The sequence below is a fragment of the Micrasema longulum genome, unplaced genomic scaffold (assembly GCF_059751315.1).
Source record: "Micrasema longulum isolate JH-2025_06_02 unplaced genomic scaffold, ASM5975131v1 h1tg000435l, whole genome shotgun sequence".
Lineage (NCBI taxonomy): Eukaryota > Metazoa > Arthropoda > Insecta > Trichoptera > Brachycentridae > Micrasema > Micrasema longulum.
The window spans coordinates 517531-532828 of record NW_028277635.1 but is presented as its reverse complement, the minus strand read 5'-3'; the positions used below and the strand labels follow the sequence as shown (position 1 = coordinate 532828).

Genomic DNA, 15298 nt, shown 5'->3' with positions numbered 1-15298 from the left:
TGATGAATGTTTTAAGGAATGTTTTTACAAATATATATGCTTTAAATATTTGCATATTGTTTGTTTATTGTCTACTTTGCTCCACATTTTTTAAAACTATTTCACCATACCTCTGATTAGCAACTTTCGTTTAAACAGAGCAATATTTACAACCAGTAGTTCTATGGCAACTCCATCTATCTACGGCATATGGACATTGTTTAACATAGCATTTATTAATACCATACAAGATAAAAAGTTCACATTTTCTAAACTTTAGCTGGTGTAGTTTTCATTAAAAAAAAGGTTTCTTACTGGATTATGTGGATGGGAACACCTCACCTTGGAGCAACAGAAATTTATTTATTTTCAATTTTTTTGTTTACATTTTAGTACTTTTCTTATTACATAAATCACTATATGTGGGTATACTAAATCTAGAATATACTATGAAATCTATAGTGTGAAAGAGAAATAGAGACATAAAATAAAAATGGAAAGTTACATTCAACCTTTTTTTAATATTGATTTTAGTGGAAAATAAGATAGTACGAAATAATAAACAACATTGGAACAAGGGGAGATTTCTTGGACCAGGCTAAGACTCTCAAAAGACGACGATAATGTAGTTTGCACACTGTTACAGCATGTTTGTATTTTTTTTATTCTGAGTCGTTAGCTCTTGACAGAGCAGTCATTAGGATCTGCCTCCATCCACTTCTGTCCTCAGTGTTTCTGGGGGCCTCCTGAAGAGAAATGCCAGTCGCTTCTGTCACCTAGTCTATCCATCTCGTAGGACTTCTTCCGCGAGGTTGAGTTTCCCCTACTTGTTCTTGTATCCCCGATGCTTCCATGCTGTCTCTTTGCCTTGTAAAGTGGCCAAAGTATTTGAGAACACAGATTTGTCCAGTGAAAGAAAGAGGCTGTTCAGTACCCAATTCTCGGATTAAAGAAACATTAGTTCATGTTGTTGTATTTTACTTTGCATCGAAGGAGCTGAGTCTTGTGCAGCTAGATACGTTAGAAAAGTATTTTGTATATATAAATACAATTGGGTAATTGTTACAGCTCCTGTGTACATTTCCCGACCTCCACCGCCTCTGATGGTTTTGTCGGAATACGCGACCCTCTCCATCACGTGTGTAGCTGTCGGCGTGCCTACTCCTCAGGTTGTATGGAGATTGAACTGGGGGCATATCCCTGCCAAGTGCTCGTACACTAGTGTGGATGGAGTTGGTACTCTTAACTGCCCTAATGTTCAGGTAAGCAACTCCAAGAATATACCTATACCTATATATATGAAACTGTAAATCCTATTTGTAAAATAATAAATTCAAGTTTTGAACATAGGCACTACCGAAATTGCAAATACAGTAGAACTCTGTTTATGCAAACTCCAGTCATCTGGATTGCCAAATATCCAGGTCGTTGTCAGGAAATAAAAAATTAAGGATTTTTTTATCAAATTTAATTGTCCAATTCAATTTGCTGGGCATGTTTAAGTAAGTTTTAAATGTGATTTCAATTTGCTCTATCATTTCAAAACCAATAAAATCTGTCACTACCAATATGAAGCTGGTTTGTAACATTTTTAATGGGTTTGTAATACGAGTTATATATTTATGATCTGGGCCCGTATTACAATGGGAAGTTAACATTCATCTTCAATTTTATCTGCAAAGTAAAATTAAGTTTTCTGTATGAAAAATCGAATATGTTTAAAATTTTATTTCTAACATATTCAATTACAGGTTACCGAGGAAGACATATAGGAAATATATTTTTTATACAAAAATACACATTTTCATACATAAATATTGATTTTACTTTATACTATCTCGATATGTACCGATGAAGATAGCGTTTGTAATCGCGGCCCTGAATATCTCAAAATGATATGTTAGCAAACTGATCCGACTATGTAATTTACATGTATATATGTATGTATATAATTGTGTGTTTTCAAACATTGTTTGCAGAATGAGGATCAAGGTGCATATTCTTGTGAGGCTTTGAATAATCGTGGATCAGTGTTTGCTGTACCAGATACAATTTTAGTTATCAACGGAACCAAGACTGGGGTTTGCCCTGCAGGATATTTCAACAGGTGAGATATAACTAAAACCTTTAAGTGAATGTTATATATGTGTATGTTTACTGAATATATAGGTACATACAACGCATTTGTGATTTTCTCCTGTAAACTCCAGAAATTAACACTTGTTTTATATTGAATTAAAGACAACTTTTTTCTTTAAAAAAAAGATGAAATAAACTAGAAGTGTATGTATGTCAATCAAAAAAGTTCTCTCTGCTACCTCCGTCAAATTAATTTGTTTACTTATTATTGACTAGGATGTTTTTTAAAATTATATTTCCAGTGAAGCTCGTGTCGCACAAGACTGCATCAGTTGCTTCTGTTTCGGGGCTACAAGCGAGTGCCGAAGTGCCGACTTGTTCACGTACCAACTTCCACCTCCTCTCAACCGCGGTGGCTCTCACCTTGCTGGAGTCATTCAACAACCTGGCCAGCCTCTGCAAATCACAGACGAACCTATCTCTGACATATTTGAGCTTAGTCCCGAGTACAATGGAGCAATCGTAAGTTTAAATGCTAATCTCGATACAGAAAATCGCAAAGTATGTACTTCAAATATTAATTATGTATGTTTTATTTTATCTTTGCTAGATATCTCGCCTCGGTCAATGGTCTTCGCGGAATATCTATCCCTACCTTGCTCTGCCGGAAACATACCACGGTAGCCAGTTGTTATCTTATGGTGGATACATCAAGTACACTGTTAGGCCACACGGTGCACACCCCCCACCCTCTGGATATTCTCCTCTTCCTGACATCATCATCAAGGTATAAAATTAAACATTATGCTTCTGTATGTTGTAAAAACTGAAACGGGCGGGAGAAAAAAAGAGTGTTATTAAAGCATCTTCCGGTTTTTCTCTTGAAACTGTCTAAGTATTTCGGTTGTATTAATATAATGGTACTTTTTAGGGTGGCGGATCACTTTTGACCCACAGTGTTTCAGGAAGCAAGAGATTGAAACAAGATAATAATATCTCTGTTAGATTGTTCCAAGGTCAATGGAAGAAAGAAACGCCATACGGGCCTCAACCTGCTTCGAGAGAAGATATCATGATGGTGTAAGTATGGAAAATTATATCAAATCATGAATTATTCATACCATAGCTACTTTTTTATGATTATTCCTCAATCTCAGGTATTTATAAATTACTAAAATATCACAATAATTATTTTGTACCACAACAGGTCGGGGGAGGTCTTATTATAGTGATGAATGAGGAAATTTAACCCTACCGGAAATTGGATAAAAAAATACATTCTTACGCGCTGTAAAAATTAGAGCATTAAATTATACATTAAAAAAAAAAAGTAACTACTTTGCATGACGTAACTAGTTCTTCCGAATCAACCAATAATAGTTGTAATAGATTTCTGGTTTATGGTGAGTTAACTGACCAATCAGCAGAACTCATCGAAAAGAAGGGGAAGAGAACTTGAGATGTCACACGCTAAGATGCTAACTCTGAATTGCTTGATAAGTTAGAACGATTGCAGAATATTTGTATTAGTTATGTCTTTAATCTTCGCAAATTAAACCACATAACCGAGTATTGCACGCAACTACACTGGCTCAGTATCAGGCATAGAAGAAACATTCACATTCTATCACTGCTTCACAATATTTTAAATAATCCCACTTCGCCTGTTTATCTGAGAGAGCTCATCCAACCTCTTTCACAACACGGACTATCTCTTCGTTCTAGTAACGAGAGAACCCTTTTAATACCCTGTCATCGCTCTAATTTTTTTGCCTCCTCTTTCACAGTAGTAGCCGCTCGATTGTGGAATAATCTACCCACTAATGTTAGAGACGCCCCTTCTTTATTTACATTTAAGTCAAGATTGAAATGTCACTATCTAAATATTTAAATTGTTCCTTTATCCTTCTTCTTTCCTTCCCATCCCCTCTCCTCTCTTCATAGTAAAGTGTTATTTTTTTTTATACATATATTTATTTTTGTTAATCTTTGCTTTTAATTTTTGTATAAAATTGTAAGATTCAATATGTCCATGTATTTATAATTTTCTCAAACTGAACGGTTTGGGTAGGTAGGAAGAAATTGCCTTAAGGCAATATGCCCGCCCTTATATGTATATTTATTGTATATGTATATAAAGTGTCAAATAAATAAATAAATAAGTAATATAAAAATACAAAACTTCAAAAAATCATAGTGCTGATAATACGATACATAAAAAAAAAAATTGGTTTAGTTTAATAGTATAATAATAAATTATTTTTTTTCAAATACTGAACTTCCTCATTGGATTACGGTCTTGAAAAATATCACATCTTATTTTTTTGTGTTCTCACCAAAAATCCAACCCAGAACCTTCCATGTGTGCAAAATAATAGCTAATTGCTTTTCTATTAGTAACAATATTATGCAACTAAATCATTAAAAAATAAGATTCCTTAATTTAAGATTTGAACTTCTTTGATTTTCTATTATTATTTATGCTTTATTAAGTAAGTTCATAATATCTTAAGAACACCTATAAACTTTGAATAACATTACAATTTTTAATGAAAATTTCTAAAGAGCATATTTTTTTTTATTAATTTGAAATATTTAAATGCTTTCTATTTCTTTATTTTCATATGGCTTTATTAATTCACATAGATCAGCAAACTGATCAGGTTTTGACTCAGAAAAAATTGTGCAATGTAACATGCAAATTGGTTAGAATCTTGTAAGCAAAAATCTTGATTTTGATAACGCTTTCTCTCAAACTCTTCATGTTCATACAAATACTTTCTTATAATTAAAATAAAAGCGGCCAGACATAATAATCAATACAATCTCTGACTTAAGAATTCATCTCTGTCAAAATCTATTGATTCTTATTAGTGTTTATAGTGTATTAATGTATTTATTGTGTTTACTCCCGCAGGCTGGCTAATATTGAAGCCATTTTGTTGAGAGGTGAAGAGAGTGGATCTGGAGTGGAAATCAAAAACTTCAATATGGATTCTGCTGGTGTTGTGAATGCTGGACAAGGATCTGCATCATTTGTGGAGGAATGCACTTGTCCACATGGATACTCTGGCCTTTCTTGTCAAGTGAGTGTATTAATGTACATACATGTATTCTTGCAAAGTATGATCATGACATATCTCTTCATTTTCAGACTCAAAATGAGCTTTAAACAGCCAACCGTAATTCCTCCATGTTTTATAACACTTATTCGCATCCTGCGGCACATAGGGCACTACATTTAAATTCAAATGCAGCGTATCTCGATCATCTATTACCTGAAGGTAAGGTAATCAGTCTTGCACTTCAGGTGCCAGTCACCAACCACCTTTAATAACAAATTTTTACGGTCAACCCTTCCGGGAATCGAACCTGGGACCTCAAGCATGGTAAGCGAATGCGCCAACCACTCCACTATGACGTTTCTCCTCTTGATTTCCTTTCCAGGATTTTTACCTGAGAGCAGCCATTGAGTCAAAAACTCTCATCCAGGATTCTTGTCATTTTTCACTCACATAACTGTATTGTTTATCCGCTAGGTCACAAACAGTTTTAAAGTATAATCACTTAATAAAAACAAACAAACCATCACGTAGTTTCTTCATAGGGGTAGGCGGAGAGGATATAACGCCATATCACTCTGTCTTTGCATACAGACCTCGCTTCCTCTATATTCATGCATTTTCTCTAGCACATACGCCGATTATTCTGACTTTTGACTTGTCCGTCTTCAAGTATTTGTTAAATTTGGTCATGCCATGTCTTTCTTGGTCTTCCGTATTTGTTAATGACTCTTGATTTAATATTGTAATGCAATATGTAATAAATTGTTCGTAAATTGTTGTTAGATCACATTATCCTTATATAATAATCAAAAATAATTATTGATTATTATATAAGGTTGCTTACATATTGAGTTAGAGTTAACACGGACTGAGGAACCACAAATAATGTACTGAAAATTTAGTCTTTATTTTTAATGTTAAACTATACGAAGAAACTGGCCTGATGTTTAAAAAATTATAATGAATGAATTATTTTTATTGCCTTTTAAGTACTTTCCATTGCAACTAATATTCTTGTCCAATATTTTATTCCATTGTTGGAAATGGATGGAGAAACCACAAAGAATATGCTGAAAATTTCATCTTAAATTGGACTAATATTTTTTTAAAAAAATATTTTTCCAAAAAACCTTTAATTACTCTTAAAGCACTACTTTCCATTGGAGCTAATATTCTTGTCCAATATTTTATTCCATTGTTGGAAACATTTTTTTAATTAGTTTTCCGTGATGCTTGACAGCGCCTCCTTTGTATTTTTCTTAACCTCAACCAAGTCAGAAAAACACCAACTTTTCATGTATTTTTTCATCAAAAGGAATAAAAAAGTCATAGAGGGGGGAGCTAGATCAGGCGAATAGGTGGAGCACAGCGGTCATACTGTTTTTGGACAAAAATTGGCGCACAAAGAGTGCTGTGTTAGTGTGAGCGCAAATTTGGCAGTCATCCTTGTCATCCCCAAATCTTCATTTAAAATTTGCTTCACTGAACTCCTTGTCACTCCAGATAGCTCCACAACTTCTTTGGTGGTCTGTTAACAGTTTACCAAGATGATTTGGTAAATTTTAACAACATTTCCTTGGTTCGGGCCCTCGAAGGATGTCCAGAGCAGAGTTGGTCATCAATTGACATTTCACCCCTTTGAAATCTGGAAAACCACTCAGATACTTGAGTTTTCCTCATAGCATCACGTTTGTAGGCCGCCGTTAACATTTCTAGAGTTTTTGTGCCAGGTTTCCTGAGCAGGAAGAAAAATTTCTCGGCCGTGCGCTCGATCATCCATGGCAAAAACGATGAGCATATAAAATATCTGTCAGAAAAATTTACACCAGCCAAACGAAACATTTTTCAGCAATGAGACTTGGAATTCTGACTGATAAATGTTAGTTTTATGTGATCCTATCAGTAAACCCCATACTACAAAAACTTTGCCCATCTCAATACTAGTCCAAATTCTTTTGGGTACCCCCTCGTATCTCTCAAAACAGTCACTAATTTAACATGTTATATAATATTTTTACTGTGTCTGCGCGGAATGAAGAATACCTCACTGGTAAAAGTCCCAAAAAAGAAAATTGAATGGTAATACGTCCGCCTCAATTCTCAATACAGTCTATGTGATTTTTTTATTGACTGCTACGTAAGTTATCCATAATACCAATAATTCTAATTAATTTATGACATTATTTGAGTATTGCAGCAATCTATCTATAAAAGTGTTACAATCATCCGATTTAAGTCAAATATGTGCCGTTCTGTTCGATAACTTGTTGCCAACGAGAATCTTTTTTCATAATGCCCCTTTCGTATAAGCCCTTGTCCGTATTAGCAAAAAATTCGGATAACTAATTTTCTCAGACTTCTATTGAGGCCGATTTTGTACCCTCAAACGCGTTGGCCATAGACAGGAACAGGTAGTAGTCACTCGGTGCCAGGTCCGAACTATAGGGTGGGCGCTTTTGACGCGTTTTTCCTTTTCAGGTAGTAAAAATGTAAAATTTGGCGAATTTCTTCCTTTGAGACCTCCATACTCGATGCACGATAGTTCACGACTGAACACAAGCGCAATACTATCAAAAAAGTGCTTGTAGTATAAACTCACACCTTTGCAACGCCGTATTGTATGATTTGATGTGACCAACAATGAACGAGATATACATACTTAGTTGAAAAAAAAGGGCGTAAAATACGAAATTACTTTTTCCCCAACCTGATATTAGAAATCAAAATTATTTCTCTCCTTAATTTAAAAAAAAATCCATTACATTACAGTAACAAGGAGTTTGAATAAAATATATTGTGATTTATTTTTTCAGAAATGTAGCCCTGGCTTCAACCGTGTTGAGTCTGGCCGTTGGCTGGGTAAGTGTGTGCGTGAGGAGGAACCATGCCAGCCTGGCTACTATGGGAACCCATCTGCTGGAGTAGCTTGCAGGGTCTGTCCCTGTCCTCTCACCAACCCAACCAATCAGTTCTCCCGGACATGCATACTTGATTCTGACAAACAAGTCACCTGCAACTGTCCTCCTGGGTAACACAATCAATATTAAATTAATACCGATAGAAAACTTAATGCTATATTGAATGTTGAACATAGTACCAAACAACTTAAGCATGGTTATAAATTATACATTTTTAATTTAAACTGAACCGGATTGAGATCTCATGTATGTGGGCCTCCACATACAGGTGTATATGTATATGTGTGTATGTATGTATACATATATGTATATGTGTGTATGTATATGTATATATATGTATCAAGATCTGGTGATTAGTAAGTTTATATTTTATTTGTCCGTTCTTTCTTTTAACTTGTTAATGATTATTATGTATGTATTAAAATATAATTGCCTAGTTTGGAACGGGGTATGTACCCTTGTTAGCTGGGCAAAGTGTACAAAAAATCTACGTCATATGATAATTTGTGTAAATAAATAAAGTAAACGAAAACAAACAGAAATTAGTTCAGTTTAGAGGTGTGGGAAATGGGACAGTGAAATGTCGATTTTGTTTATTTCTGTTGGTTAAAATCAGTCTGTCGTGCAGTTGTTTTTTTCGCTGTATTGGGGAGGCATCTGCGAGAGAGTGACATAGACAATGTTTAAATACCTATTTGTCAAAATTCTTGCCTACCATATGCCTGCTAAGAGTAGCATTTCCGCCCAACACAGGTTTTTACCTATAGAGCTGAAATATGTTCAACCCAATGAAACCGTATTTTTTATATTGAAATAAAAAATAAAATAAATATCCACAAGGGCAAGATAATCAGTCTTACACTTTCAAGCCCACTTAAATAATGATTTTATTTTGACCTTTAAGTGAGTCAGTAAGTCCCTGCATGCCATTATGACAGCCTTAAGAAGCATAACATATACATTAGAAATTTTACTGGCATAGTTTTCATATTGTTACAAGTATGTTTTTATTCCAGTTACCAAGGACGGCGCTGTGAGTCTTGTGCAGCTGGATATGTTGGCAATCCAACTATTCCTGGCGACTCATGCAGACCCGCTCCTTCTCCTTCTCGCTGTGACCCAAGAGGAACTGCCAGTCAGGACGAAGGACAGTGCCGATGCAAACCAAACGTTGTCGGGTCCCGTTGTAACGAGTGTGCTAATGAAGCATTCCATCTGTCCCATGAAAACATGTAAGTATTTATAATTTTTGTTTCGTATTACGGAATATTTATTCTACTTTATTCACTTGGTATTTCAGACACTTATATCATATTAATAATATATGAAATAGGTACTCAACAATCTGTAAGACTGTTTAAAAAACTACTAAGGAATGGTACCTAATTTGATATGCAAGGATGTTGATTTATTTTATATAAATGTTTGAAACTCTCAATTCCATTTGTCTAAGGATAGTGATCACGGCTAACTCCAGACATGGTTCCGTGCTGCTCTGTAAAATTTGGCACCAATAGTTCTAATCATTCAGCGAGACAAAGTTTCTGTGCTTAGTGTTATTAAAAAAAATATGTATATATGCATTTCTTTTCATTGGCAAAATTTTAACTATGTCTTAATGGATGATTAATTTAAAAATAGTTTTGGCTTTATCTATAATCAAATTTAGATACCGGTAGTTGAGAATAATATCTTGTATGTTTCCTGGATTTGTCAATTCAATTTATGAATAATGACTTAATCTAAGATAGTCATAATCATCATCATTCCATATCCACTCTATAGTTGGGGCATATGGTGTCCACAAATAGCCTAAAAACATCTCTGTCGGCTGCTAGCTCTTGTGTGTCCTCCCAAGTCAGGTTTGCGTCCCATAGTTATGACATAAACTGCTGACAAACAGTCAGCAGCGGACGTCCAGGACGTCGAGAACCTGATGCCTTGTAAAGTAGGCAACTGTTGTTAAGGCTCTCAAGAGGCATCTGCAGTAAATAGCCCAGCCTGCCGTATCGTCTCAGTTTGATGATAGTTCTCACCGGTGTTTGCGTCCATTCTCTTATTACTTCATTCCTAACAAAGTCAAACCACCTCGCTCCCAAGATTCTTCTGAGACATTTATTCTCAAAACTCAGTATTTTTCTGTTTTGGGCCCTAGTGAGGTGCCACGATTCACATCCGTAGAGGAGAATAGGTTTTATACAGGCATTATATAGACAAAATTTGGTTTTCACTGAGTAAATATCCGATCTCCAGACATTTAATTGTGGCCTGCTATTCCTAGCCGCACCTTCCAGTTCTTTTTGAAAGCTGCCATTTTCTGTATACTCTCAGGCATTTGAATCTTTCGATCCTTTCGATGACTTGGTTTGGTCAATCCAAATCAAATCAAACTAAGTCTAAGATAAAAAAGTATTAATTTATTAATGCATTTCGATAAAAAAAAAACTTCTGTAAACTCTGTAAGTGTTCTGTAAATATTATAAACATTTTCAAAGATTTTAGACCAGGTTATTTCCAGAAAATTCTCTATGTATCACCAAATTCGATGATCAAATATAAATGATATTTTCCAATAATTGATTATATGTTTTAGCTTTGGATGCTCTCAATGCTTCTGCATGGGAGTAACTAGGACCTGCAGCAGCTCTCAGTGGCGACGAGAATCGATTTCTGTCAAGTTTGGCTCTCAAGCTTCAGCATCTTCTGTTAAGCTATTGGAATGGGATGGAGAAACAGACAAGACCATCCCCATTCCTTCCTCTGCCCTAAGAACAGATTTGGCCAAACAAGAAATTTCATTCAGCGAGTTTGATTTGAGCAAGCCTAACACATTCTATTGGGAACTTCCAGATAGGTGAGAATGCAGTAATAAAATAGTAGATGATAAATTTTTTGGAGTATGTTAAAAACAGTTTAATGCAAGCACCATACACAGTCTGCCTATAGATTGGATGGAACCAGTTCAAATTTGACTACACAATCAGTAACAAATAATTTTAAATTAATTTGCTGTTAATTGTAGCAAACTGTGATGGGTTTGACAATCATGAATTTTTTTTAAATAATGGCGTCCATCCCTTCATGTGTCTTTTCCCTTGCGCAGTTACGCGCACATAATTTTAAAGTGTTAAATTGTTCATTTGTTTCATTTGAATTTTTATGTAACCATTCGTGAATGATAAATTTACACGTTTTTTAACAGGTTTATTGGAGATAAACTCACATCATATGGTGGATATTTGAATTATACCATTCGACATGTGTCTGGAGATGGATTTGCACCATCTAACAATGCTCCTGATGTTCAGCTCATCTCTGTAAGTAGACTTAGGACTTAACCTTTTGATTCATCAGTAAAACAAAATCTGTCATATTGAGAATTTTATTGGATAACAAACCTTGAAAACTATTTATAATATAAAATCTCTCATACTTAATACACTTTTTATTTTAGAAAAATGACATCACTTTGGTACATTACAATGGAGCTACTCCTGGACCTCAAGGATACCTCACTGAATCTGTACAAATCATGGAACAGTACTGGCAAAGGTAAATTTAATTTCATTATAAGATACATACAAATCTTCCTTTAGTACTTATGGATAGTAAAATGACATAAAAATTTAAAAACGCTTTCATTCCAAATAATATTATGTTAATTAATGCTGATAATATTTTTTTTTTAAAAAAGCATCCGAATGAAGTACAATTTTGAAATTCATGTGTAAAAATATAATTCTGATTAAGAAAATTTTCTAGTGATTTTTTTTTTTTTTTTCAAACTTAAGTTTTTCACACAAAAGAAGGTGCGTTCAAAGTATAAAAATCTTCAAAATCTATTTATATCCGTATGAGGTTATATTTTTCTTTGTAGTAACTCCTACTAAAATGCATTTGTTAGCCAAAATTGAATGTGTTAAGAACTCGTACTTAAATGATGAAATGTACACCAAAATTATTAAATGTCCATTTATGTATAGGTTGAATGTACATTTAAATATACATACATATGATGTCAGGGGCAAATTCTCCTAATAATTGATTATTTACAGCTTACCATATTTGTTTGACATCGAAAGTAAAAAAAAATACATTTCATTTCTTGGGTTAGTAAATTTACATCATATTCCATAGTGAGCCAGTTACGCCTCTATCACCCAAAATTATTACTACTGGATTACACAAAATTACTCTGCTGAAGAAAAAACATGAATTTAATTATGTCTCTAAACCTCAAATTTTAGAATTATGTTCAAAGAATTACACTTGCGATTACAGTGAAATCTTGCAGCCTCCCTTTAGCCGCAATGTAGTATTTCAACACTTCTTCATAAAGGCTATTATTCTTTAAAATAAAATTATTTGACTTAAGACTGTCCAAGGTAGGTAGCATTATACACACTTGTTATGTGTGAGAAAGAGATAACAAATATATTATGTATGTCTTAACACGGAAGTTACAATAATACTAGTTTTTACTAAGTTTCGGTGGTTCGAAAATGAATTTTTTGTCAAATAAATAATAAAACGAATTGATATTTTAATCCATAATATTAGCGTATCAGTATAAATCCTTTACTGGGTTTTGAAAAACAAAGATTCGCTAAACAAAAATAAAATATAGATGATTTATAAAATGTTTTTGTGCATACGGTGACAGTTCAATTATAGGTTATTCTTCATTATCCATTTAAACTTTAAAAATTATGTTTGAATTATGATAAAAATGTTACTAGTGTATACTCGTAGTGTTAAGAATAAATATATATAAAGAATTATAAAATTTATAAATTATGTCGTTTCATGAATATTAAAGTGATATAAAAATCGATGAAACAATGATTTTAAAAACGTAATTTATGTTTTGTTTAGTGAACTATCGTACTCGGTAAGGAATACTTAGTTTAAATAATTTAGTTTTTATCTTATTCACTAAGAAATAGTGTTTTATTTCAAGACAAGTTATACTAGTCAGACGTAAACAAAGATGCATCGGTACGCTAATGACTAATACAGTTTAATAAATTACTTTTTCGACGACCGGTTTAGTACATGAAATAGCCGTGCGGATGAATTGTTGCTTTCTAGTGACTAGGGGAGGGGGGGGGGGGGGTTTAAGTCCTTACGGGTTCCAATGCATTTTTTGTTAATCAAATGTTTGTGTTACATTAGAAAATATTTTAACTGAAACTCGATATAGTCACTAGTGCCATTTGTTATGGATTATTTATAAAATATAAAATAGATATGTTTTTTTTATGTGTCATACTACCGCTATGGACATTTTGTCAAAATTTTCGTAGCTTATCAATCTAAAAACTCACCGCTCGCCACTGCATGATGCATGATGCTGTACATTATGTTAATTTAATGATGAAATGCACATTTAATGATAAAATCAATAGTTAATGGTGAAGTGTGAATTCAATTATGAAATGTACATTAATTGATGAAATAATGTACATTTAATGGTATAATGTGTATTTAATGGTGAAATGCACATTTAACTATTACATTTTTTAATGATGGAATGTGTACATATTGAATTATAAAATGTAATTTATCATTTAATGATGAAATGTCACTTGATGATAAAATGTTATTTAACTAAAAAATGTACATTTTTAGGAGTGACGGTAAGCAGGTTGATCGTGAGCACATCCTGATGGCCCTGGCTGATGTGGAGGCAATACTAATCAAGGCCACATATGAAGCAGGAACTGAGAGAGCCGCGCTGGTGTCTGCTTCTTTGCAAGTGGCCAGCGAAAGGGGATCTGGGGAAAGGGCCAGCCATGTGGAACAGTGCCAATGCCCTGAGGGTTACCTCGGAACTTCCTGTCAGGACTGTGCACCTGGTTTCACCAGGTAAAATAGTTGTATTTGTGATTAGAGATTTAAGTCATTTAAAAAAAAAATCTATTTGACCACTCAACAATTAAATTGTAAAACCTACTTCCATTGTCCACATTGAAGCCCCCTTCACTTAACCGAATCCATTCTAGAGATCTTGTAGCCTCTTCTCAGATCCGCACATTGCAAAAACAATTTTTTAGCTTTAATGAGTGGATAATTACTTTGAAATAAAATTCTTAATTTATAAAATATTTGCGTTATTTAGATTTTACATTTGCTATTTTCAGTGCCCCTACCACTGTCAGTAGACCTCAGTCTATATAGGAAATTTGTCCGTCACCATAAATCTTATTTTTGCAATTGTGACGGTGATTGGGTATGCCAGCTCATAAGCTTGTTAGTAGAACTGGAAAACCATGTCCGAATTGGCAAATCAGAGTCGTCGCCTCCCCTCCACCAGCCATTATATACAGCTCGCACAGAGCAACTCTTTTACAACAATTTGCAGTTTTAAAGGCACCCTGATTCAGACTTCATTGTCCACTACGATAATTAAAAAAAAAAAAAAACAAATTATAAATAATAACCCGCTAAGCTTCTATTTTAGAGGCTCGTCAGCAGGTGGGAAAGAGAGGATATGGAAGGAAGTTATGAAAGTTGGCTGCCATGGTGCTTGTCATTAATTAATACTGATATTATAAAATAACTATCAAATAGCGGATTATAGAGATGAGTTGTGCATGGATTGAGGAGTGGATCACGCCAAGTGGGTAAAATAGTGATAGATGGATTTGTCGGTGTGTAAAAATATAATAAATCTGTAAAATATTTCCCTTTGCCCCTGGGTATCCCAGTGAAGTGATTACACACACCGTGTACTATTCAACATTCTTCCTATGTTTTAAACTTCCGCATCTTGACGTCAAATATGAGCCGTTTATTTTGAAAGTGAGAATAATCAAAAAGAAAAAATATTATATTTTAGCAAAAACAGTCTTAAAAAAATAAATTTATTTATGAGCATACACATACACAGGTCTTAGTTCAAATGCAATAAAGTCATTAGATGGAAGAATGAAAGAGGATGTTCAAACTTAGTCAGAATGGTAAATGTTACAGTGTGTAAAGTTACTTAAACTAGCCATAGTGACAGGTCATAAACCCTGTGCATTCCATATACCTTTACGATAAATGTTTCTTTATCCCTGTTGTAGGTTTTGCTTTGAACTGTATGCTTGTTTCTCTTTTTCTTTCATAGATGTGGAAAGCGAGAAACTACAACTCTGTTGATTTAATTGAAAATTTGTATGGCGCCGGAACCTTTGTATGAAATTTATTTACTTGTAATGTCCAGTTGATATGTTCATACATTTTTTTATCATATTTTGAACTATCAGCTGA

General features: G+C 33.9%; 1 protein-coding gene across 7 annotated transcripts in view; it reads left to right on the top strand.

Moving 5' to 3' along the window:
• trol (terribly reduced optic lobes) overlaps positions 1–15298 on the top strand; it is a 439681-nt gene that overhangs the window by 390579 nt on the left and 33804 nt on the right. For all 7 annotated transcript variants that reach the window (XM_088226479.1, XM_088226478.1, XM_088226477.1 and 4 more), the window contains 12 exons: positions 1048–1241; positions 1959–2086; positions 2361–2580; positions 2669–2845; positions 2990–3138; positions 4976–5144; positions 7937–8151; positions 9058–9273; positions 10635–10895; positions 11244–11358; positions 11496–11593; positions 13673–13909. In XM_088226479.1, coding sequence (XP_088082605.1) covers positions 1048–1241; positions 1959–2086; positions 2361–2580; positions 2669–2845; positions 2990–3138; positions 4976–5144; positions 7937–8151; positions 9058–9273; positions 10635–10895; positions 11244–11358; positions 11496–11593; positions 13673–13909 — 2179 coding nt within the window. The remainder of the gene's footprint in view (positions 1–1047; positions 1242–1958; positions 2087–2360; positions 2581–2668; positions 2846–2989; positions 3139–4975; positions 5145–7936; positions 8152–9057; positions 9274–10634; positions 10896–11243; positions 11359–11495; positions 11594–13672; positions 13910–15298) is intronic.